This window comes from Heliangelus exortis, chromosome 21 (genome assembly GCF_036169615.1).
Source record: "Heliangelus exortis chromosome 21, bHelExo1.hap1, whole genome shotgun sequence".
NCBI lineage: Eukaryota > Metazoa > Chordata > Aves > Apodiformes > Trochilidae > Heliangelus > Heliangelus exortis.
In genome coordinates, this window is record NC_092442.1 from 3,295,953 (window position 1) to 3,319,343 (window position 23,391).

At 45.4% G+C, this 23,391-nt stretch overlaps 1 protein-coding gene across 2 annotated transcripts in view; it reads left to right on the plus strand.

Annotated features, from left to right (window-relative positions):
* Positions 1 to 23,391, plus strand: part of MYBBP1A (MYB binding protein 1a) — a 61,254-nt gene that overhangs the window by 32,777 nt on the left and 5,086 nt on the right. For both annotated transcript variants that reach the window (XM_071764844.1, XM_071764846.1), the window contains exon 24: positions 13,051 to 13,164. In XM_071764844.1, the coding sequence (XP_071620945.1) occupies positions 13,051 to 13,164 (114 nt within the window). The remainder of the gene's footprint in view (positions 1 to 13,050; positions 13,165 to 23,391) is intronic.

Here is a 23,391-nt window from a genome sequence, read left to right on the forward strand (position 1 = left end):
AGATGCCTGCATTGCTCCTGTACAAATCCATAACAATTCCAGGCATTAATTGACTGGCACAGAGAAATTATCCTGTTACAGTCCCAGTCTTTATATTCCCTCATACAAAAAAACCATAAAAAAATCTCCTACATGCTTCTTCTGATTCTGGAGGTAGAGGCTCTGGTTGTTCTGCTTGCTGCTGGTTGTGTTGATGATGATGTAGCAAATCCTTAGTAATGGAGGGAACACTTTAGTCTGTTGCTGGGTAGAAATAAGAATATGAAAAGCTCACATATGCTTTAGTTTCTCCTCTAGACACAGCTGCTGGCAAGAGCCACCAAGGATGGGGCTGAGCATTAACATCCCTGCATCTCCAGTGGACTTCCTGGCTTAGAGATCTACCATATTGCAGTGATATTTTTCCAAGCCTTGAGTAATTTCCTAGCTAAATGAACCTTGCCATCTGACACCTAGGGAGATGATAGCTTTTAAAAAGAGAGTGAAGCACCCAAGTGTGTTCTGCTCAGCCTGACAACCATCTCCCCTTGGACAATTTGAGGAGATGTTTGTGTAGAGCAAATGGGAAGAGTTTGCTTGGAGGCAAGGTGACTGCCATGTATTTTCTAACAGCATAACAAAAACAGGAGGGGAAGAAATGTCTGTGGTGGTGCTGGGAATGGTGATTTAGCTTTGTTGTATGGGCTCGAGCTGTATTCAAGCCACACAACTTTTTTAAAATGTCTGGGGAGAATTGTTGGAGTTTTGAGTGAGGGTTTCTGCTACTGGATCTTGGGTTGGAGGGTACCAGTGTGTTGGAAGGGTGGTTTTTTTTTTGGCAAGTGAAGAAAGATGAGAGCTTCCGCAGCCTGAACTGAGCTGCCAGCCAGGGCTGTGCTCACTGGCAAGGATGTTCCTGAGTTTGTATGGAAAGTGGTAGGTCCCATTTTGTTGGGATTTGGTAGCCAGGGGGGGGTTGGGCTCTTTTCCCAGGCAACTCTCAGCAAGACAAGAGGGCACAAGAGGTCTCAAGTTGTGCCAGGGGAGGTTTAGGTTGGACATTAGAAAGAATTTCTTTCTGGAGAGGGTGATCAGGCATTGGAATGGGCTGCCCAGGGAAGGGGTGGATTCTCCATCCCTGGAGATATTTCAAAAGAGCCTGGATGTGGCACTCAGTGCCATGGGCTGGGAACCACGGGGGGAGTGGAGCAAGGGTTGAACTTGGTGAGCTCTGAGGTCCCTTCCAACCCAGCCAATTCTAGGATTCTATGATTCTATGATTTGGCTGCTTCTGATTCTGCTTCCCCTGGGTGTGTATTAAAATGCCACACTGCAAAAGTTTAAGCATGAGAAAGAGGTTGGGTTTTTGAGCAGGATTTCTCAGCAACCTCCCAGGGTCTTGAGCCAGATCCCTCTTCCCCAAGGGCAATGTGCAGTTTGTCATCTCAGGGGGCTTCTCCCAGTGGATTCTGCAAAATGAAAAGGTCTGCTGGCAGGCATTCCAAGGGATGAATCTACACAGCTCAACCCAGTGCAATTTCCAACCTTTTTTTCTTTGTTTCCTTCTTAGCAATGCTATTTATTTCAATGTTCCAAGCTACCAATTCTACTGATATGCGAGTACTCCTTTTTTTTTTTCTTTTTTTTATTTCATAATGTTTGAAAGCTAAACTTCAATAGCTGACGTTTTGGGGAATTGGAATTCTAATTTCTCATTAGCTGCTGATAAATGTTCTCAAAAGATGAAAACCTTTGTCCTTGCAACATCAAGACTGGTCTAGTGAATCAGAGACAGCAGCTAAAAGGCACACAGTGCCTTGGCAACGTGGCTGGGGTTTGGTTTTTTTTTTTAACTGCATGCTGCTCTTAAATCTCCTAAATTATTAAATTTGACTTCAGCAAAGTCACTTTAAGTAGGCTGCATTATGCATAGCTGCCTTCTGAACAGCCTAAAGAAAATCCTGTTGCATATCTCTCCTGAATTGAGGAAAACTGACTTTGTTTTCCAGAGCAGGTCTCTGCCTTAGGAAGTGTTGGGAGGAGCTGGCAGGTGAAGGAACTGGAGGGGGGACAGTTTTGGGTTTGGTCCCAAAGTGCCCAAGGTGTACAAGTAACCTGAGGTGATGTTCTTCTTTTTGATGTTTGATAATGCAATGTTATAGGTGTGCAGGATAAAAATGGACAAAGTGAGAGCTTTGGGAATAGGTTATTGTTGGTTTTCTGGCAAGAGGCAAGGTAGCACTGAGAGAAAGGGTAGTGCCCAGATGATTCTGCAGGAGGTTTCTTGATGTTTGGTAATGTTTCTTTGAGCTACTGGGATGCTCTGTGAGAATCTTTGCTTTCATCTCTTAACAAAAGAGCATTTCTTGCTATGGTGTTTCAAGTGAGGAAGATGTAAAAGCAAAGTGGAAATGCTGCAAAATAAACAGGGACATTTTAAGAAACTTAAGTTGTCTTAGATTTATTGTTTTTTTCAATTGTGGCTTGGTTCTTAACTTGGGAGAAAAGTGTGTTTGGGACAGGAGAGGGAAATGGGCATATTTCCTGATTATTATTTTTAATTCAGGAAGGGGGAGTGCATTGCACAGGATCCATTGCTGTTCTTGTCTCCTATGGTCTATATGCTGTGGTACCAATATTCCCCACCAGGGTTTCAATCCTGTAATTAGGCATTGCAGAAAGAGCAAGAAAACATCAGTGCCATGGTCACTCATCTGTGTTCTGATCCTGATTTATCCCCTGTTCTCATGGCTCACTTAATTATGGCTTTTTTTTTTTTTTTTTTTTCTCCAAGAATTTAGGATAATAAGATATTGACTTTATTTTTGGAGGGAAACATTAAGACTGATTGGCCTTTCTGATATGGTAAGTGGTTACCCCTGGGAGAAATGAATCTCTGTGCTCACCAAAGCAGCAGCCCAATATCTGGATTGTTCTGTATGGATTGCTGTGTCCTGAGGGTCTGCCTGTTGGCCTCTGGTGAGAGGAGCACCAAGTAAATGATGTCTTCCCCAGCCCTGAGTCCTGGTGAGCTGGATCTTTGTTGTATGCACATGAAATATTCACAGCTGCTCTCTAGCACCAGCAGCCAGGCCTGGTGCAGGAGTTTGGGGTGTTATTTTACATCTTCTTTCTTCTGACTGCCCCAGTGTCCTGCAGACCCCTCAGCTCAAGTGAGAAGCCTGCCAGGGAAGCCCAGGGTTTAATGTCCTCTGGAAAACTGCAGTGTCACATCTCCCTGTGTGTCCTGATTCATCTCTGCTGCCTTGAAAATCTAACAACATCTTACTGCTGTCACCACTGCATGTTAGATCGTGGTGAGTGGAGGAGGGAGCTTTGATTTTCATTATTTTTAAATTATTTTCATGATTTTTTAGTGTTGTAGGGTTTTTTCCCCTCCTCTTTTTCCCAGGCTGCCAACAGAACAGCTTCTGTCACCACTACATGTTAGATCGTGGTGAGTGGAGGAGGGAGCTTTGATTTTCATTATTTTAAATTATTTTCATGATTTTTTAGTGTTGTGGGTTTTTTTCCCCTCCTTTTTTTCCCCAACTGCCAACAGAACAGCTTCTGTCACCACTGCATGTTAGATCGTGGTGAGTGGAGGAGGGAGCTTTGATTTTCATTATTTTTAAGTTTTTTCCATGATTTTTTAGTGTTGTGGGTTTTTTTTCCCCCCCTTTTTTTCCCCAACTGCCAACAGAACAGCTTCTGTCACCACTACATGTTAGATCGTGGTGAGTGGAGGAGGGAGCTTTGATTTTCATTATTTTTAAGTTTTTTCATGATTTTTTAGTGTTGTGGGTTTTTTTTCCCTCCTCTTTTTCCCCAGCTGCCAACAGAACAGTGCTGGGGGAAGCAGCTGCACGTGTGCCCACTGACACTGGGCACAAGTGTCCTGTTGCAGTGAAAAAGCACACTCATTCCCCATTTTCAGCCAGGTTTAAGTGATGGTTTAAGTGCTTGTGTCTTGCAAGGGCTGTTTTCATGTTGAGGAGGATGTGGCAGCACAGCTAATGTGCTAAAACTTCCTGTAGTACAGACAAATAGTAGCAGCAGAGTGAAGTCCACAGCCCATCTGAGCCTTGGGAGCAGTAGTAGAATTATATAGATTTTTTAACTTCCCACTCCTGCTGCTTTAAAGCAGGACATCTGAACCATGGGTGAAGGGGTTGATGAAACATAATAAAAATACAAAGGAGAGGGGAGTCAGGAGGAGGGGTTAGAAAGATGGAGATTTCCTTGCAGTTTTGTCTCTGTCATTGTCTTCCAGGGAGCTTTGTACTTTTTCAGTAACCAAGGTTGTAAAACCTCAAATCCAAAAGCAGAGCTTCCAAAGTGGGGGCCAAGATCTCTTGTGTAGCACCACAACCCCAGGCATTCAGTTTTCCCCTCCTTGCAGGTGTTTTACCAAGAGGTTTCTAGAATCTAGAGAGCTGGTATTTTTTTTTCAGAAAGAAAAATTAATACAAAACCCCTCACAAACCCAACAGAGTGGATTGTTAATAGACCTAAATAAATTGTCTTCATCATGAGGATGATCAGGTGAGCAAAATGTCTCATGTGACCATTATTTGCAGTGATAGACAAGTTGTTGTGACTTCTTTAAAGGTTCCCAGGTAGGAAGCATCCCTGCTGTATCTGTGGAAATCTGCATTTTACAAAGAAGAAAGAAGGGGTCCAATCTTTGCATAAAACTGGGTTGCAGTGCAGATTGGCTCTTCCTGACAATTGCAAGCACTTGATGCCCTAGGATGTTTGATGGGCAGCCACTGAGGAAGATTGCCTTTCACATCCAAGGCTGTAAAATGTAATTTAGGTGTCACATAAATGGTTTACACATTGTAATTAACAAGCCTTGCAAGATTTGTCTCATCCGTTTGTTGCAGGAACTTAATTTCAACTCTAAAATAGACTGATTTTGATCACTTTTTGGCAAGGAGAATTTTGTTCCTGAGCACATCTATCTCCTATTTGGTGGCTTTTTGGGGTTGTTTGGTTTTTTGGGTTTTTTTTTTTTTTTTGGCAAGGCCAGACTGATGGAGGGCTGGGAGGAAACTCCCCTTTGGCCCAGAGCACAGTGTTAGTGCTCAGGGAAGGACCAGGGGGGAGGGGTTGATGGGTTTGTCTCATCCGTTTGTTGCAGGAACTTAATTTCAACTCTAAAATTGAATGATTTTGATCACTTTTTGGCAAGGAGAATTTTGTTCATGAGCACATCTATTTCCTATTTGGTGGCTTTTTGGGGTTGTTTGGTTTTTTGTTGTTTTTTTTTTGGCAAGGCCAGACTGATGGAGGGCTGGGAGGAAACTCCCCTTTGGCCCAGAGCACAGTGTTAATGCTCAGGGAAGGACCAGGGGGTAGGGGTTGATGGGCAGGGGTTGACTTCTCCTGCATTCTGGTGCCTTGTCTGTTCCTCCAGGCAAGAGGGGCACATTTACAGGTTTGGAAACTGGCATCAGGTAAGACAACACCTCTGATGGGTAAATTGCATCTGGCTGCTGTTCTGCCAGCCTCAGACAGCAATATTGGACCATGTCAGAACCAGCTGAGGGAACATCTTGAAAGAGCCAATTGATTAGCCTGAAGGCTCTGGAATGTAGCAGGAAATATTGAATTTAGCTCCTGCTGATCATGCAGAAGAGATTTTCATGGTTTGTTTTTTTTGGTTTTGTTTTTTTCCTGGGCCAGCAGGAGGTCTGTCTGTCTGCCTGCAGTCACCAGGAGTCTGTCTAGTGAAGGGTACCACAGCTTTCCTGCTGTGAGCTGGGCAGGGAGCTGTGCCAGTGCTGTCAAAAAAACTCTGTTCTGCCCATGTCCCTGGGTGCCCTGCAGACAGCAGCTCAGCACAGGAGAGTTTCTCAGCCTGGCTGCTGCAGTGTGGTGCACAGCAGGGCTCTGAGCTCCTGGAGATGCAGCCAGGAGCAGGATATGGGAACTGCACTCCCTGGATCCCTTAATCAGAGGGGACAATAGGGTAAAATTGGGGTAAAAGTAGGTGTATAATTTATAATTATATTTATAATGCTGCCATGGAGCAGTGGCAGCACATTTTTAAACTAAGGAATCATCAAGGAGATGCTCAGGTATCCTGGCACAGGCAGTTCTGCAAATGTTATCATGACTGCCCCCTTTATCCCAGAAGGCCCCAACACTTCCCACCCTAAAATCTTTTGGGTAGCTGTTAAATGAGAATCTTGGCTTCAGTGCTCATCTGCACCTTGTTTCAGCTGTGCTGAAGCAGTTAGAAACTATTTTTTACTCTCCAAAATAGCCAGGGCTCTGCTTGATCCTCCCCTCCCCTTGAATGTGCACCAGGTATGGAACGTGGGAAATAGTGCAGTTGAGGCTTATAAATGGAGGAGAACTGATCTGGCAGATGTGTCTTGATCACATCTGGTTCTCACTTTTTGCATCTGAAGCCTTCCAGTGAGTTTTGTATGTTTAAAGAATTGGTGTTTGCTGCTTGTTCAGTGAGGATACCTGTTAAGGGTCTTAAAGGACAATTATTTTCTTTGTCCTCAACTTAGGAAAGAGTCTTTTATTTTTCCTCTTTTCACCTCCCCCAGAGAACTTGCAGCTTGGCCCCGTTGTGGTCAGCAGACTCTAAGAAAGTCACAAGTAGAAATCCTGTGTTAAATATTGTCCTGACAATTCTTAGCCAAGATGATTGTCTTGCCTCCAGTGTTGCAGTGCTCAGTCTTCTATAATTCTGATCAAAATGTGTCAGGGCAGGTTAAGAGACTTGCAAATGTATATGGCAGGCATTGAAGTGCTGCTGCTTCTAAGTGCTGCTATGACTTTGCTGTACAGAACAAGGAGCACCTTTCTTCTGGGCTTTGTTCTCCTTTCTTTCTCTGAATTTGTCCTTTTGATCAAGCTGCTTGTTTGTTCCTAACTTGGACTCTGCCTGCCAATCAAACCTGTAGCTTATAGGCTCAGAAATGCTCCAATGCATGAAACAGATGTGGTAGAGAAGTGAAAAGAAAGCACTGAACCTCCAGACTGCTCTGTTGGAGCCTTTCTCTCCATCCCACACCCAAGGTAAACTTAGAAATAGAGTAGTTTAATGGTGGGAGCAGAAATGGGGATAGATTGGCACTTGCTTCATGGCTTTGCCTGTTTTGTCTGTTTTTCTTTTTACTAAATCTTTGACAGTAATTGGAAGACTGTGATGCTCTGAATATCCTGCCCTGTATCAATAAATGACAGGTTAGGTTATTCTCCTATAACCAATAGCCCTGCTAATCAGAGCTTGCTGTGGGTTTGGGCTTGGGGGGGGGGTTTAAACATGGAACAGACTGTAGATGACAGAGGAAATGATTTCCTAGTTTGACAATTTAGAATTTAAAGAAAGCTTATTTAGTATTTCTGATCATCTTGGCACATGTTCTTTTCCCCCACCTTTCCTGGTAGCATTTGTCACAAAGGCAGTGTGTGATTCATGTGATTGCAGTCTCAGAGGGCTTGGTAGGTGAGAATTTCTAGATGTGCAATTATTTTTTGACCTGTCTCTAGGGCTGGAGAATAGCTGAGGATTATCAGAGGTGCTGCTGGCACTGAATCAGACGTGCTGGTGGGTCAGGTTGTGATCTAGCTTTGCTGTAGGGTTTATACCAGAAGGGAAGTATCAGGGCTCTGAAATACCAGTAACCTCTGTGGTGTGATATCACCTGTGTAGTTTTTGTCTCCTTGACTTCCAAGAGCAGTGATCTGATGATAGCACTAAAGCTTCTGGTGCTTCTTGAGTTCTAAGAATAAATTTGGCTTGCACAAACTTGTGATTTTCCAGGTAACATTTTCTTGTTTGGTGTATAGGAAGGGAAAAAGAAGCAGTGGCTGTGCTGATGACATCCTTCATGTTGATAAAACTGTGGCCATGATGCAAAAATGATGGGCCTGAGGTAGGGAAAATCCATCTTGATGCCTTTGGTAAGCAGGAAAACTTCCCACTGCTTCTGTTGTAAAGTGCAGGGAGGTCTGAGGGAGCTCAGATGCTGTCCTGGGACAGACCTACCAAGACATTTCTGTCCTGCCATCTGTTTCAGGCCAACCAGTCAAACATTCCACTTTTCTCCTGTAAGCTGGAAATGCCAAAAGGAATTTGGAAGGGTTAATCACCTGTAGCCTGCAAACTGCTTTGAGATCATCTGACAGTGTGGCTGGGCTGAAACTCTGACCTGGTGTTGCAGTGTGGACACATCTTCAGTTTCAAAGCTGATGGTGGCAGAGGGTGACAGCTCATCTCAGTGTCTTTTTCTCACAGGACTGTGTCTGTGTGGTATCTTTTTTCACTTGCTTGCAAAGCCAGCTCCAGTCAGCCTCCTGAAACACTTGGGGCTGAGAAAATAAGTTATTTTCCCAGCAGAATCAAGTATCTTCTTGTTAACAGTGTGCTTCTCTTTGCCAAAGAGCCCAGACTTTAGGTCATGCCTTCACCTCTTCAGCACTGCAGACAGAATCTCTGCATCCTTGCATCTTTGGGTTGGTTTTGGCTTTTCTCTTTCACAACTGCAGGGGTGGACAGACAATTTCATCTATTCCCCTCCATCCAGCTCACTTGGATGGTGAGTCCTCTGGATGCTGACTGGGGAGAGCTGCTCTTCAGCCCTACACAGCTCCTACATTCATGCTAGATCTTTGCTTTCAGTAAGAAAATGGGCAGAGTGGGTTATCTTGTGCTTGCAGTTTCAAGTAGGCTGCATCTCTTGTCCTTGACTGCAAAGAACTGTCCTTGCCAGCTCTCCCCTTCTTTTTAGAATCTAAATAAGCACATCTGGGAATCAGCAGCACATCTGGGAATCAGCAGCACATCTTGGTTACTGCAGTGAGCATGTTGACTGCTTCAGAAAGAAATCTTGACCACTTGTCCTGAATGGCATTTTGTGTAATCATTGTAGGGAAGAAAGAAATACTCAAAGCTTGGCAGAAAATCACAGGGTCAGCACTGCAGTCAGTTCTTGTTGGTTTTCTTCTCCCACGTGGGCTGATAATGAGTGTTTCTGCCTCTTTTAGTCATATTGGTGATAGATCCATGTGAGGCTGTATGTATGTATCTACTGTCTTGAATAGGCTTCACTTTTATTTAGTTATTTACTATTTTATGGTCTTTTCCTTTTTAAAAACTGACATTTAAGGGGAAAAAATTTTGATGAGGGTACTGGGTGGCTCCCAGGGCACAGCATGGGCTGCAGCATTCTCCTTCACCCTTAATGAAAATCTCTAATATGGCTGTCAACTGCTTGTAGCTCTACTCACACATTCTCATCTCAGAGTCTGCATATGTGAGGGGGATGATGATTTTCTCTTCTGAACCAGCCCAGAGTTTGGTAGCTGAGACTTTTGGGTCTTCTGCTATTTTTGTCCATTTGTGGACAAAAAAAAGTGTTGATGGTATTTGGCTGTCTTGTAGGGCTGTCATGAACACAGCAGGCTTGATTTGGCACTGAGAAAATGCAGAGAATCTTGTGTGATATTCTTGGGAACAGCACTGTTCTGGCAGCCTCCAATATTGCCAAATGCTTGTGAAACATTTTTTAAAAATCCATGATGCTGGGGAGGGCAGGAGGGAGAGGGGCAGAACTGGGTCAGTTTTGAGCTCCAGGTCTGTGCTGAATTTTTGTGGGAGTGCTTTCCAAACTTGGAATTGCTTCTGGCAAAATGTGCAGCTGGTCCCTGTAGCATGTAAAAAAGACATCACGAGCATGTTATGGGTAAATGATAGGCTGTGAGAAATTATCAGGGTTGATAGTGCTGTGATGCAAAAGATTTTAACAAACTGGAGTAGTTTGGCTCCTCCTAAGGTGTTCTGTGTGTGGCCCTGCACTTCCAAAGTCTTGGTGCAGAGGAGTTGGTTGTGCAAGGTCAGTGCCTCCTCCAGAAACAGGTCCCAGTTATTCCTGAGGGAGCTGTAAGAAAGAAGCAGGAATTAAAACATGTGATGTATGGGGAAGTTTCTTTTTTCTACTGGTCAGCAAAGAGAGGGCTTGTGTGTTGGAGCTCAGACTTTTAAAATGTATGGTTTTAAAGGTATTTTTTTAAACCTATGCTTGCATTCATGTCATCTTTTGCACACCTCCATTTCCTTGCACACACACACACACTAGAATCTCTGTTTCACAGAACAGGTAAGAAGTGGGGTTTTGTGACTCTTTTCTATATCTAAAAGATCTTTTAGGATTACCAGTTTTGTCCCAGGAGCACCACTAAATGGTAGTGGTGTGTGTTTGCAGAAGTTTGCAGTTAGAAGAGCCTCATTCCATTAGATGGCTTTGATTGAAAGCTGGGGAGGGACTTTTTAGGATGGCAGGGAGTGATAGGACACAGGGGAATGGATTCAAGATTTAGATTGGATGTAAGGAAGAAGTTCTTCCTCATGGGGTGGTGAGACCCTGGCACAGGTTCCCAGAGAGGTGGTGGAAGCCCCAACCCTGGAAGTTTTTAAGGCCAGGCTGGAGAGGGCTCTGAGCAACCTGATCTGTGGGAGGTGTCCTGCCCATGGCAGGGGCGTTGGAACTGGATGAGCTTAAAGGTCCCTTCCAACCCTGAAAATTCTCTGAAAATTCCAGTTCTTTTCCTCACTGCCTTGCAGTGCTCCCACCCACTGCTGACTGGTCTGATTCCTGTCCATATTCCTCATCACTCTTGTCTCTGCTCCTCAATTTGCCTCTTGAGTCAACCTGTAGTGCCAAGGTGCTACCAGGATAGCTCACCAGGGCCCTTCTCTGTGCTTTGCACCCACTTGGAGGATGAATGCTTTTATAACTGTCAGAGAAGAGACAGTGCCCTGAGGTTTATGACCCTGCCTGAGCATTTCAGAATGAATTATGGCCTTTCATCTACTCCAAGGGTCACAATCCCTTTGTAATTGCACTGAAGTGACTTTCCCCTCCATTTGGTGCATGCATGCAGACATGCCATTATTAGTTCTGCAAGGCACAGCCTCCCCATAATTACAAGAAATATGTAAGCCTGTCTGCCTGAAACATGACATTAGTGTGCTCTCATCAAATCTGCATAAATCTTTTGACACAGTCTCACTGCTTCCCTGCTGCATTTTCTCCCTCAAGCAAAGAAGAGAATTTCTGTTTGTGAGGGAGTGCTTGCTCCAGTTGGATCATTTTCTTTGGCCGTGCTGGTGCAACCTGCAGGTAACTGAGACAGATGTGTGATGGAGGCCAATGGCATCCTGGGCTGGCTCAGGAACAGCGTGGCCAGCAGGTCCAGGGAAGGGATTCTGCCCCTGTGCTCAGCCCTGGGGAGGCCACAGCTTGAGTCCTGTGTCCAGTTCTGGGCCCCTCAGCTCAGGAAGGAGATTGAGGTGCTGGAGCAGGTCCAGAGAAGAGCAAGGAGGCTGGGAAGGGATCCAGCACAAGTCCTGTGAGGAAGGGCTGAGGGAGCTGGGGGTGTTGAGGCTGGAGAAGAGGAGGCTCAGGGGAGACCTCATCACTCTCTCCAACTCCCTGAAAGGAGGTTGGAGCCAGGGGGGGGTTGGGCTCTTTTCCCAGGCAACTCTCAGCAAGACAAGAGGGCACAAGAGGTCTCAAGTTGTGCCAGGGGAGGTTTAGGTTGGACATTAGAAAGAATTTCTTTAGGGAGAGGGTGATCAGACCTTGGAATGGGCTGCCCAGGGAAGGGGTGGATTCTCCATCCCTGGAGATATTTCAAAAGAGCCTGGATGTGGCACTCAGTGCCATGGGCTGGGAACCACGGGGGGAGTGGATCAAGGGTTGGACTTGATGAGCTCTGAGGTCCCTTCCAACCCAGCCAATTCTAGGATTCTAGGATTCTGTGTTACTCTGTTGTAACACAAATACCAGTGCTGGGATTACCCATGTTCCATGTCCTGTCCATCCCAGAAGCCTGGAATATGTTGTACAGGAAACAGACCTCTTGAAGTATTCTATTTGAATGGTCTTGCTGCTCTCTGGAGATCCAGGGATTTCTTGAGTTCTTCAGTAACCAATTGCCTAGAAATGCACCAGATGTGTGGGTTCTGTATGGCCAATTTTTAGCCTCCTGCTGCATGTTTTTCAGGTTGTTTCCTCTGGACCCCAAGGGGTATCTGAAGGCCAAGCTGGGTTTCACCAGGCTGCATTTTTTTCTGGAGGGCTCTTAGGCTTTTGATCTCAGTGGTGTCTTTGATATAAAGAGTTTTGCAAACTGCTCAGTGTGGTTAAAAAATGGCAGCACCTTGCTTTCTTTGGACAAGATTAACCCTTGATGTAATTCCCAGGGATTTTTGGTATTTATACCTGCATTCAGTTTTGGTCTGTGGGATTGCACCTAGGGGCAACATTTTTTCTTTGTCTGTGGGTAGAATTTGCTCACAAACTCCATGCTGCTACAGAAATTTTCCCTTTAAATCCTCTACACTATATGCACAGATCCTCATTAGTGTATTCTGTGCATTTCTGTCATTTGCTTTTGTCCTTTGCTGTGTTGTTCTGGTTCCTAAGAAAGCCTTGAAAAACGGAATTCTGGAATAGAAAAGGACTTGAAAGAAGATTGCAGATGACTGTTGGTTTTCTAGTGGTTACTCTTTTCATTGCTATGTTAACAGAGAGACTTAATGAGCCAGCTCGACTCCAGGGCAAGGCTGAGTCCTGCTCTGAACAGCAGTTTCCATCCAGGGTTCCTTTGAAATGATGCATTTGCTAACCTGCCAGCTTTTATTTTTGTTTCTTTGTGCCTGCATCAGGGTGTGGTAAAGGCTACAGTCACGCAAAGGGCTGCCTGAAGACTCTTGGAGACTGAAAGTGATGCTCTCAGAGCAGCTACTGAAGCATATTTTAGATATTAACTTCTCAATCTAAAAGCAGCACCATCCCTCCCCTTTCCAGTCACCTTCTCTGTGTGCCTTCAACCAAACCCCATCACACTGTGTCCTCAGGACTGACCCTGCCAGGGTCTAGAGGATGTTTGTGTGTGTTGGTGAGGGCATGGAGCACCTGTAGCCTGGCATTCCCAGGATGCTGGGCTTGGCTCTTTGCTTCAGCAGGATGTTGGAATTGCTGACACCTTCCCTAAAGAGTGTGGGGCTTCATGTCTCTTCTCCCCTTTCTCTTTCAGGCCCAGGCCTGTTTGCTGCTTCAGAAGGTTCTGCTGCTTCATGAGCTGAAGCTCTTCATGACGGAGGAGGAGTGGGAGGAATTGATCAGAAAAAGCATCAGCCAAGTGACAGAGGTAACAAGCTTCAACATGCTAAGCATGCAGATAACACCTAATGAGTGCTGCTTTTGCTGCTGTGGTGCTTGGCCTCAGAGCTGGAGCCTGGGGCTGTTCTTGGCACTTGGGTTCTGCCTGCTTGCACCAGGTCCACCAGGACTCCAGCATTCTGGTAACAGTGCTGTTCTGATGGACTTTAACAGGGTGTAAAAAATGTGCTTTGTACAGCTCAGGGGTGGCTGTGTATCCAAGAGACAGAGCTTGAGTTTTAGAGGGTGCACTTGTACAGGTGTGGTTTTAAAAAAAAGAAGCTTTGAATTGAAAGGTATCATCAACATGGACTTAATTTCAGAAAATGTTTTGGAAGTTCTCTATTGGAATGAACTTCAGAGCCAAAGAGCTGGGGTGCACTGGACTTTGGACTCCTGGGGCATTGCAGGCCTTCTGGACCAGACTCTCTATTTTAAGGGATACCTTCAAATATATTGGAAAATCTTTTGTGCAGAAAAAAAGAGTGACAGAAATTCCATGGCTCCTGGGTCAGTGACAAGGGCAGATTGTACCTGAAGAGTTTTGTGGTGCAGCTGTTATGTAGGAGGGGGTCTGTAGGACAGGAGACTGAAGAAGCCAGTGCCATGTAATTATATTCTTATGGATTGCCAGGAGGGCAGCCAAACAGCCCAATTAATGTTATGATGTGCTGACTAAACTTGATGACATAAAAGATTCCAGTCTTGGTGTTCCAACCTAACTGTAGTGTTGACCTCTTTATAAGTGTAGCTTTCATTCTTTATTTCCTCCTTTAAATGCTGCTTATATGGTAATTTAGCCCACCCTGTAATTTATCATGTGGGAACACAACTTTTACCTATTGTTTTCTTTTGTCCAGGTGGGACAAAGTCTAAGTAAGTTTAAATCAAGGAATTGAGAGATTATTTATAATTCTTGAGGAAGTAGGTAATCCTGGGTTTCATTAGACAGTTTCTTTTTACTGGTTACAGCAGGAATCCAATGGGTGGAGTTGGGTATGATTTTATTCTCCAGCTACCTAAAACATGCCACTCCTTTCAACCTGCTCATCTCCATATTTCTCTGTAGCAGCTGAATATTTGCAGGGCTTGGTGATTCACTGAGAAACCACAAACATTTACAGTGCCTTTATGTCAGGGAAAGTTTAGCAGCTTCTGCAAACCATCCAGTGCTTTAATGAGCTTTGCTCCCTAATCTGTCTCACATTTCTGTGGTCATCTGTGTTTAAGGACAAATTCCTGGGGAATATTGTCAGTTTGTTTGGGCTGTCCAAGGTGTACCCTGTGGGCAGGAGGCCTCCCATGCTGTTGAGTGGCAGTGGTGTATAAGGTGCTGCTTCTCTTTTTGGCCTGAAAAACCCTGAGAGGGTTTGTGCAGAGTGCTCTGTTGGTGAACATCTATGTCTTGGGTTTTGTCTCCTTTCCTCCTGCTCCCTCCTTGCCCTTGCAGTGCTGGCTCCTTGGAACTGGGGCAGCTTCCTATCTTGAAATGCTGTTGTAATTAGGAGGTTTCAAGGAGTTTATATCCCATGTTTTGATTCATTGACAGTTTTGATTCATAGCCAGGGGCTGACGTGGTGCTGCCAAACTTCTTAAAGCTGCAGAAGGTGTTCTGTGTCTGGTGGTGCAGAAATGCTCACTTAGCTGAGGATTAGCTGGAAAAACATGCAGTGGCTCTATAATGTAGTAGGACTATATTTGTATCATGACTTTTGGAGAAAAGGGTAAAAATCCCTTGTGGCAGAAATCAAAAGCTGGAAACTGAGCAGATTCAGAACCTGTAGAAACCATTTCTTTGTCAAAGAGAGGAATCCACCATTACAATCACTTGTTGAAGAGCTTAGCTCTGAGTCTCCAGGTGGAGATTGGGTGCTTGACTGAAAAAGGGGCTGCAGGGAAGTTAAAGGCTTGGGGTTGAAATTGTGGAGCTTGCTTGGACAGAAATGATGGCCCTTGCTGTCCCTGATGTCCACAGATGCCTTTGGTTAGAGGATAGGGAGGGCATTTGCAGTGCTCAGACTTTGTCCTGCAGCTCAGTCTTGTCCCTTTTCATCTGAGACTTGTTTGGCTGGGCCATTCCAGGTCAGCCAGGATTTTGGAAGTGGGGATCTGAGTAGGTAGGTGTTGATGTGTCAGTGCTTAGCCACCAGAACCTCAACTGAGAGCAGCAGTTCATGATGCTGTGGAGATTTATTAAGCTCCTACCTCTATCTGAAAGCTCTGCATTTGCAGCCATTGCCCATTCCTGCCACCATCCCTCACAAACAGCTCTTTTAAGAGGAGTAAAATGATAATACAAAATATTGCACCTTTCTTTGACCCAGGAAGAAGTCTTAAATAACCTGGGAGAGCCAACTCTTCAACTGTGCTGATGGGAACTTGTAATACAAGGATCAGGGTTCTTCAGGTGACAGCTTCCTTGTGAAAGCTTCACTTTTATTGACTTTTCTTTGCAGCTATGGGGCTGGTAGGTCTTGGAGTGCAGGATTGCTGGTGTGAGAGAGGGTGGAGGATGCAATCTCCTGGCATCTGCCTTCTCATCCTGGCTTGCTCCAGTGGTGGCATTGCATCCCTACAGATGAGATGGTGAGGAGCAGGGAGCCTGGGATGGTTTGAGGCAGTGGTTTGAGACACGGTGGAACTGGGAAAAAAAGCAAAAAAGCCAAGTGAGATAACTGCAGTCTTGGATATCACTGAATTATCTGTGCAAAACTAAGAGGCAAATGAGATGACCAGGAACTTGAAAAGAACAGACAGCTTCCTGAAATAGCAGCTCCTGCTGCTGGGAGGCAATGGCTCTGGTGCTTACATAAGCTTAACTTGTCCTTATTTGTTCTGAAAATGTTGAAGCATGCTTATAAAACATACACCACAGTCAGGAGGGGGGCACCTTTGCCATCTCCTTCCTGCCAGCCATGACATCCCAGAGGCTCTTCTGGAGCTGACTTGTTCTTGTGAGAGCCCTGCTTGCTCTTGGTGCTTTTGACTTGTTCTGCTGGCTCTGAGCTGAAAACTCTTTTCCTTAAGCCCTGGGACTGCCAAGAAATGGCTCTGGCAGAGTTTTGTGCTCCCAGGTCCTAAGTAGTTACTTTCCCCAAAGCAGAAACTTGCTGCAGCTGTTGGAGTTTATTCTAATGATGGAAGTCTAGACAACTGGGTTGTGTTTACAGCATAAAGAGGTGGTGTTGCTTCATGTTGCAAATGACAGAGCTCACCTGAGATGCTAGAACATCCACAGAGGCTTCTTCCTCTTGGAGAGAGCTTTGTTCTTTTATCAGCAGGGCTCAAAGAGCTTTACAAAGGGAATTCAAAGCAGGGAGTTGTTGATGTCATGGAAAAAGTATTTTGCAGTAAGCCCAGAGCTAATGTATTTAGCTTACTAAAGTCATTCACCCTGTTTTACAGAGGACAGCACTTGGCTGGGAGCTGAGCCAAGAATCAAACTTGGGTCTCCTGAGCCATCCCAGCAACTCTCTTGAGCATGGACAGCCTGAGTGTTTAACTTAGCTTCAGAACAGCCCAGCATCTTGGATGGCAATCTCTGTCCCCACGTTTTCCAAGGAGGGTGCTGATTTTTGGGGGGATTTCAGATTGCCTGGAGCCCTGTGATGAGGCTGGGGCAGAACTGGAGAGAGCCCAAGTTTCCCATTTCATGCAGGGAACTGGAGCACAGGTTTGGTGAGGGGTCTCTGGGGGTTTGCTGCCAGGGCTCACACACTGGTTTTTTGACTCTTTCAAGCTCCTGAATTTGATCTGTGAGTTCTTCCACTTGTCATTTTGGGCACATTTGAGTGTTTGTTCCCTTTGGTAGCTGTATTTCTGTTTTCTTTCTGATATGTTACAAAATTGCTGTCTTGGCTTTGGAGTGATCTTGAAGCCCTGCCAACTTTTTAGGACCTCATTGACAGATTTGGGGCAGGAAGCTCCAGAATCTGAATACAGAGCATTAGATGGTTTCATCCCCCTTTTTTTTTTCCTGTTACCCCTTTCCCAGGGTTTAGCTTGCCCTCCTGAACTGAGGTGCTGTGTGTAACTCCCAAACTATGATGTGAAAGTGAGGGGGAAGTGGGAAGGGGTTTTGAGCAGCACTGCAGGAGAATTTTCACCACTGAACAACTTGAAAACAAAACAACCTTCAGAAAAACTGTTGGTAGAACTGCTTTCTCTGGCCTGTACAGGGCAGTTTCCTGAGGGTTTCCTTTTTCTATCTTCTCCAGTAAGTACCTCAGAGGAAGGGCTCAGCTTTACCACTGTTTTTTCCTTTGCTTGTTTTCTCACTGTCACATCCTGCAGTAAGGGATGGGCAGAGCAGACAGGATTCAAGTTGCCTGCTTGAAGCCAAAATGGGATTGAAGCATCCTGGAAGGGAAAAATAGTTGCAGAATCTGACAGCTAACTGAAGTTAGCTTCAGTGTGAGCCCAGACCACTACAGGTCACCTCTTTTGGAGACTTTGAGGTAAATATAAATCCTTAGGAGACACATATGATGCCTCCTTCCACTTAGGTGCTTACTTAGACTTGGTTCTGTGGAAAGACCCAAGTGTCAAAGGGCAGAGGACTGCATGGCCTGTGCAGAGGATGGGATAGATAACCCAAGCCCTCTTTTCCAAGCCTGATACTTTTTGAAAGTTACTCTATGCTCTCTGAAGACTTTTATTGTGTGACATCAGAGGGTTTTGTGGCTCTTGGGTTGCTCAGCTGGGGATTTAAAAATATAACTCACTGCAGCCAGGCAGAGTGTGTGGGGGAGAGAGGGATGTACTACAGAGCCTTCCAGGGGAGACAAGTCCTTCATTTCTGAAGGGCATCACATTTGATTATTGGTGTCTTAATTTGTAGGGGGATAAATTATTAACAATGACTTCATCAAATCTCTAAAAAAGCCATTCTTCAGTTTTTTTCTTGAAGATCTCCTGAACTTTTATCTGTCTGTCTTTATAAATTCTTAATTCCTTGCCCTTTCTCAGCCTCTTAGCTTGTAAAATGAGGCCAGTAGTGATTTAACTGATAGCTTTGACGTGCATTCAGAGCACTGGATGTCTCTGTGGAGAATTCATTCTTTTCTGTTCCCTCAGCTCTCCTGTACAGTTTTTTCCTTGCTGCATTTTCAGGTGGCCTATGGGGAGAAAAAGCATCTTGAACTTGGGAAAGTATTGACATCTTTTGTGAGAATGGCTTCTGAGTTTTCGGCCTCCTCCCTCTAATAAAATAAATAAATGTTAAATAAATGTGGCAAAAACTGCCCTTTAACTAAACCTTTAGAATGTGGGTCTGCTTGGCCCCCACCTTCCCTCTCTTGGTTCAGGAACAAGCAGAAGCTTGGTGGTTCCCTTCCCTTTGTGAGCATTTTTTTGATGACTTCTTTTCACCAGAGATGCAAGGAAATCAGTGTTGAACATTTAAACTTTCAGGTTTTGGAGCTTTTATGAGAAAGAACAAAGGGAGGTGGCAGTGCTTGGCTTGCTGCTCTAGCTTGGGTTTTTCTGTTGTATGGTGAACACTGTCATGAAAGGAAGTATTTGGGAACTGCTTTCTTGGATTGTATTTTTGGAAGCATTTGCCACAGCCTGCATGACTCAGTGGTGTCACTTTGCCTCTCTAAGGCTTTGAAAAAAATGGAGGGAATGATGGCAGCTTAGCTTTTACTTCTCAGGAGAAATGTCAGAGTAATTACAGGTGAGGCAGGGGTGCTTACATGGGATAATAGTAGGATCTATGAGTATACACAGTACTAAAATGCTTCATTTGGCTGTCAGTGTGTTATTAATCTCTAAATAGCAGGGGAAACCCATGCCCCTCCCAAACCTCTCAGCTTCCCTGGATGTTGACATGGGAAGCTTTGTCCTTGGGCTCAAGTTGGACCCCAAATCCCCTTAATGGGTCCCCTCTGGGTGTGACCCCATCACGGGGACCACAGCAGCAGCAAAAGGTCAGGTTGTGTCTTTGCTCTGGGACCCTGCACCCAGCATGGAGCCAGGACACAGCTTTAGCTCTCCCAGGCTGTGTACTGAGACCAGGGTCTTCAGCACCTTCTCATCCTGCCTCTGGATGCTCACTGGGTGGAAATTTTAGATTCACAGAATTTTCAGGGAATCAGAGAATTTTCAGGGTTGGAAGGGGCCTTTAAGCTCATCCAGTTCCAACCCCCCTGCCATGGGCAGGACACCTCCCACAGATCAGGTTGCTCAGAGCCCTCTCCAGCCTGGCCTTAAAAACTTCCAGGGTTGGGGCTTCCACCACCTCTCTGGGAACCTGTGCCAGGGTCTCACCACCCTCATGGAGAAGAACTTCCTGACATCCAATCTAAATCTTGAATCCATTCCCCATGTCCTATCATTCCCTGACATCCTAAAAAGTCCCTCCCCAGCTTTCCTGTAGCCCCTTCAGACACTGGAAGGCCACACTAAGGTCTGCTCAGAGCCTTCTCCTCTCCAGACTGAACAACCCCAACTCTCTCAGTCTGTCTCCATAGCAGAGGTGCTCCAGCCCTCTGAGCATCCCCATGGCCCTTCCCTGGACACTTCCCAGCACATCCTATTTTGCTGAACTATTTGCTGCCAGAGAAGAGAATTCACCTTGGCAACCTTGAGCTGTAACAGGGGGGTGAGGTGGTTTTGCAGGGTGGGTGGGGAGCAGGGGGGATGTTGCAGAAGGCATTTGGCACTCTGCTCAGCCCTGGGTCTGCACATGGATCCATCAGCATCAGGTCTGGGATGGGGAAGGATGGAGGAAGAATGGAGGTTGGCCAGGCTCCTCCAGCTCCCAGAGCAGGGATGGATCTGCCAGGCTGATCCCACAGAGGGGGATGGAAGAGGCTGAAGGATGTGCTGGGAATCCATGAGTGGTGGTCAGACTCCCCCTGGGGAAAAGTCCTCATCTCTTGGTAGCAGAACTCTGCTCTCTGGGAGTCCTGCTGGGTTTTGGGAGTCAGGGCTAAGTGAGAAAGGCAGAGGTGCAGCCAGGCTGAGGTTGCAGGTAGGTGGGAATCTGGAGGCTTCCAGAAACCATCCCTGCTTCCCTGCACCAGCACATTTGCCACTGCCAGCTGGGATGGTGGCTTTGGCTCTAGGTGCCCATGCACTCTGGATGGCAGGTTTCAGGGGAGCAGAGACTAAAATCCTGCCTGGGAAACTGAGGTGTGCAGCTCTGTGGTTTTAAGTAGCTTGCCAGCCCTCTGTCCTGCTTGGATGATTTAATTACTGCAGGTATTTACCCTCCTGTGCTCTAAACCAAACTTGTTTTATACTTTGGGAAGATGATGAAGTGTAGTGAGGGGTGGAATAAAGGTCAGATCCAGCAGAGGTTGGGGATACCTCTATATATTAGAAAGGAAAAAGAAAAAAAGCACTGGTTGATAAGATGCTAGGGGTGTGCTGTCCTCCTTGTAGAAACCAGAGCAGAGAACTTTGGATCCAGGAGTTGCCTCCACCACAAAGAGCCAGAGGCTTTTGGAAGCAGCATGTTTGACATCTCAAAACAAACCCATCTCCTCCAGCTGAATCCATGTAGGGTGAGGCAGGAACTGTGCTGCTGCATTGGCTTGAGATGAGATGGGAGTTCCAGCTGTGAAAACTGCCTCCCTATTTTTTCCTCCTGGAAAATGAACCTGCCCAGCTCCACTGAAAGCTCAGATGTCTGCCTGTGATTAACCACCCCAGGTACTGCCTGAGCTGGAACTTGGGGGGGGGGCTGAGTTTCCCTGTAAAGTGGGATTGGCTTTTGCTGTGGAGGAAGCAGAATAGAAAAAAAAAAAAAAGGCAGAGAATGGGAGAAACCCAACATAATCAGCAAGTGATGCAAGTGTGGTTGTTGACTGGAAGCCATGTGGGCTCTGCTTGTAGTGCTGGTTTGGTTCTGTGACCCTTAGGCTGGTGAGGGCAGGGAAGGGGGATTTGGGTGGCTTTGCAAACAGCATGGCAGAGAATCCCAGAAGGGGTGGCTAGACAGGTTCTGCTGGGTTTTTTCTTAGCCCTCCACCTGTAGCATAGCTGGAAGCAACCCCCCTGCTCGGTGCTTCAGTCTTCCTATGTAAAATGGAGATATTTGCCAACCTTGTGCAAATCTTTTGTGATCTAATCAGTGTTTGAGGCTCTTAAGGATGCTGCAGATGACTGAAATGCTGCTTTGCCTTGTGTTGCAGTTTGCCATCTGTCACATAATAGCTTTTGCTTTCATTTTATGGTGATATTTTCTACATTCCCTAAATGAAATGGTGATGTGCCTGGAAAATGATTGACCCACACACTGGGGCTGGCAGCTCTAGTTCCACCCAGCTGAGCAGGGGAGTGGACCAAAGCAACCTGCTGTGTGAACCCAGACAACAGGCAGCAGCTTATGTAGGAAAAGTTTATGACAAATGCTTTAGAAAGCTGCTTTTGGATCCAAGTCCCATGGAGGAGACTTGGGATTTCATTCCTGGGGAGCAGTTCCCCAAGACTTGCCAGCAGCCCCAGTCCAAAACCAACTTCTTCTATGGAACCAAAGCAAAACAAGTGCTCCACTCCCAGGTTTGACAGAAGATCCCATCACCTGGAATGTGTAATGGGAAAGTACTCCTGGGCAGTGGGGATGAGCTCAGGATAATGAGTGACACCAAACTGGGCAGGAATTGGACTCAAGTCTCTAAGGAGGTTTGACTGTCTCAGCCACACCACAGCAAAGGTGCTGGTGGTTTTGTGCTCTTTGGAGAAAACTTCTTTTACACCCTTTGTGGCAGAAGGGAAAGGGAAGAGGCAAATATTGAGAAACTTTATCTGCGTTCTGTTCAGATGAAAGCAAATCCATTCAGCTCTTGGAGCAGAGAAAGAAAATGGTGCATTCTCTAGGAATGAATTTGCTGCTGCTCGTTTGGCTTCTCCACCCACTCCCACCCTCTTCCTTTTTCCTTCCTGGTCTTTTGAGAGCTGTTTAGGAATGATCCATTTCAGCAGAGAGTTATTTGTTTGCGGAGCACCTAAATTGTCCAGGATTGCCTCTGGCTGTTTATGCTGGTGGAACTCTGCTTGTGTTTCCAGGTTCATGCAAAACATTGGTTTTAATATAGATGTTTAGTCTCACAGCACTGATGTGTTAGACTGCTCCTATCTTCCATCTCCAGCTGAGCAAGCCACCCTTTTCCTTCTGCAGCTCTGCATGAATTTGCTTTGGCACCCCAAACAGCTCCAGTTTCCCAAGCACCTGAAAGTTGTTTGCAGACTTCAGAGAATCAGCCCCTCAGGGTGGTGTTCAGAGTTTTAGGAGTTAACTTCAGCAGGATTGGTTTCAAACCCTTCAAAGCACCAGGACAGTTCTGGGAAGCAAGAGCAGAGTCAAGCCAGAGTGATTTAAATGCAGTTGTCTGCAGCACTCATCTCCAGGGAGGAGAAAATGCATTTTGTTAACACCTTCTTAATTCTGAAATGTTTGTATTTAAAAGGGGAAGTGTCAGTTATGGCTCCTTCTCACAACCCTGCTCTGATTCCTCTTGTCCAGAAGAGCTGACAATCCCTACTGATGTTCTCTCACTGGGAACTTGTGCAAAGCTTCACAAAAATAAGAATCTCAACTTAAAGTTCCTCTCTGAAAGTTACTTTGCCCACAAGTGATGATTCTTAGCCTGGTAATACCTCGTTCTACAAACTGCAAAGCAAATTTTTATGCAAATCAGCCTTTCTTGTTTTCATAATTCATTAGCTTATGGTTATTATTAATAATTTTTATTTATTATGGCAAGCCTAATAAACAAAGCGTGCTTCCCCATGGGGTGTTACATCCTAGATGTGAAAATTTGATTTTATTTTTGCCTTACACATCCTCTGTTTGTTTCTCATTTCAGCTGCTGAATTGTGTGTGTGAGCTCAGAAGTTAATGACAGCTCTGGAATAGAGTTTCAGTGCACCTGCCTATATCAGGAGAGAGTAATTAGCAAATTATTGATAGTCAGATGAAGTTGTGGTATAAATTCCAGCCAGTGGAACAAGGTGGCTTTCTAATACAGGGCTTGAGGAGAGTGTCCTGGTCAGGAAATCACTATTATTTAAAAAAGGTATTCCCAGGGTGTGGAGCCTCTATAGATGGTAAATAATTCTACTTGAAGGCTGCTGTTGCTGCAGATGTTATCTGCTGTACCCACCTTTTTTGCTAAAGGTGTTCCTGACACCACTCTTGCTGGCCATCATTATTTTCCTGTTGTGGGTATCATTACTGAGAGAGCTTGCTTGGGCAAGTGGATTTCTT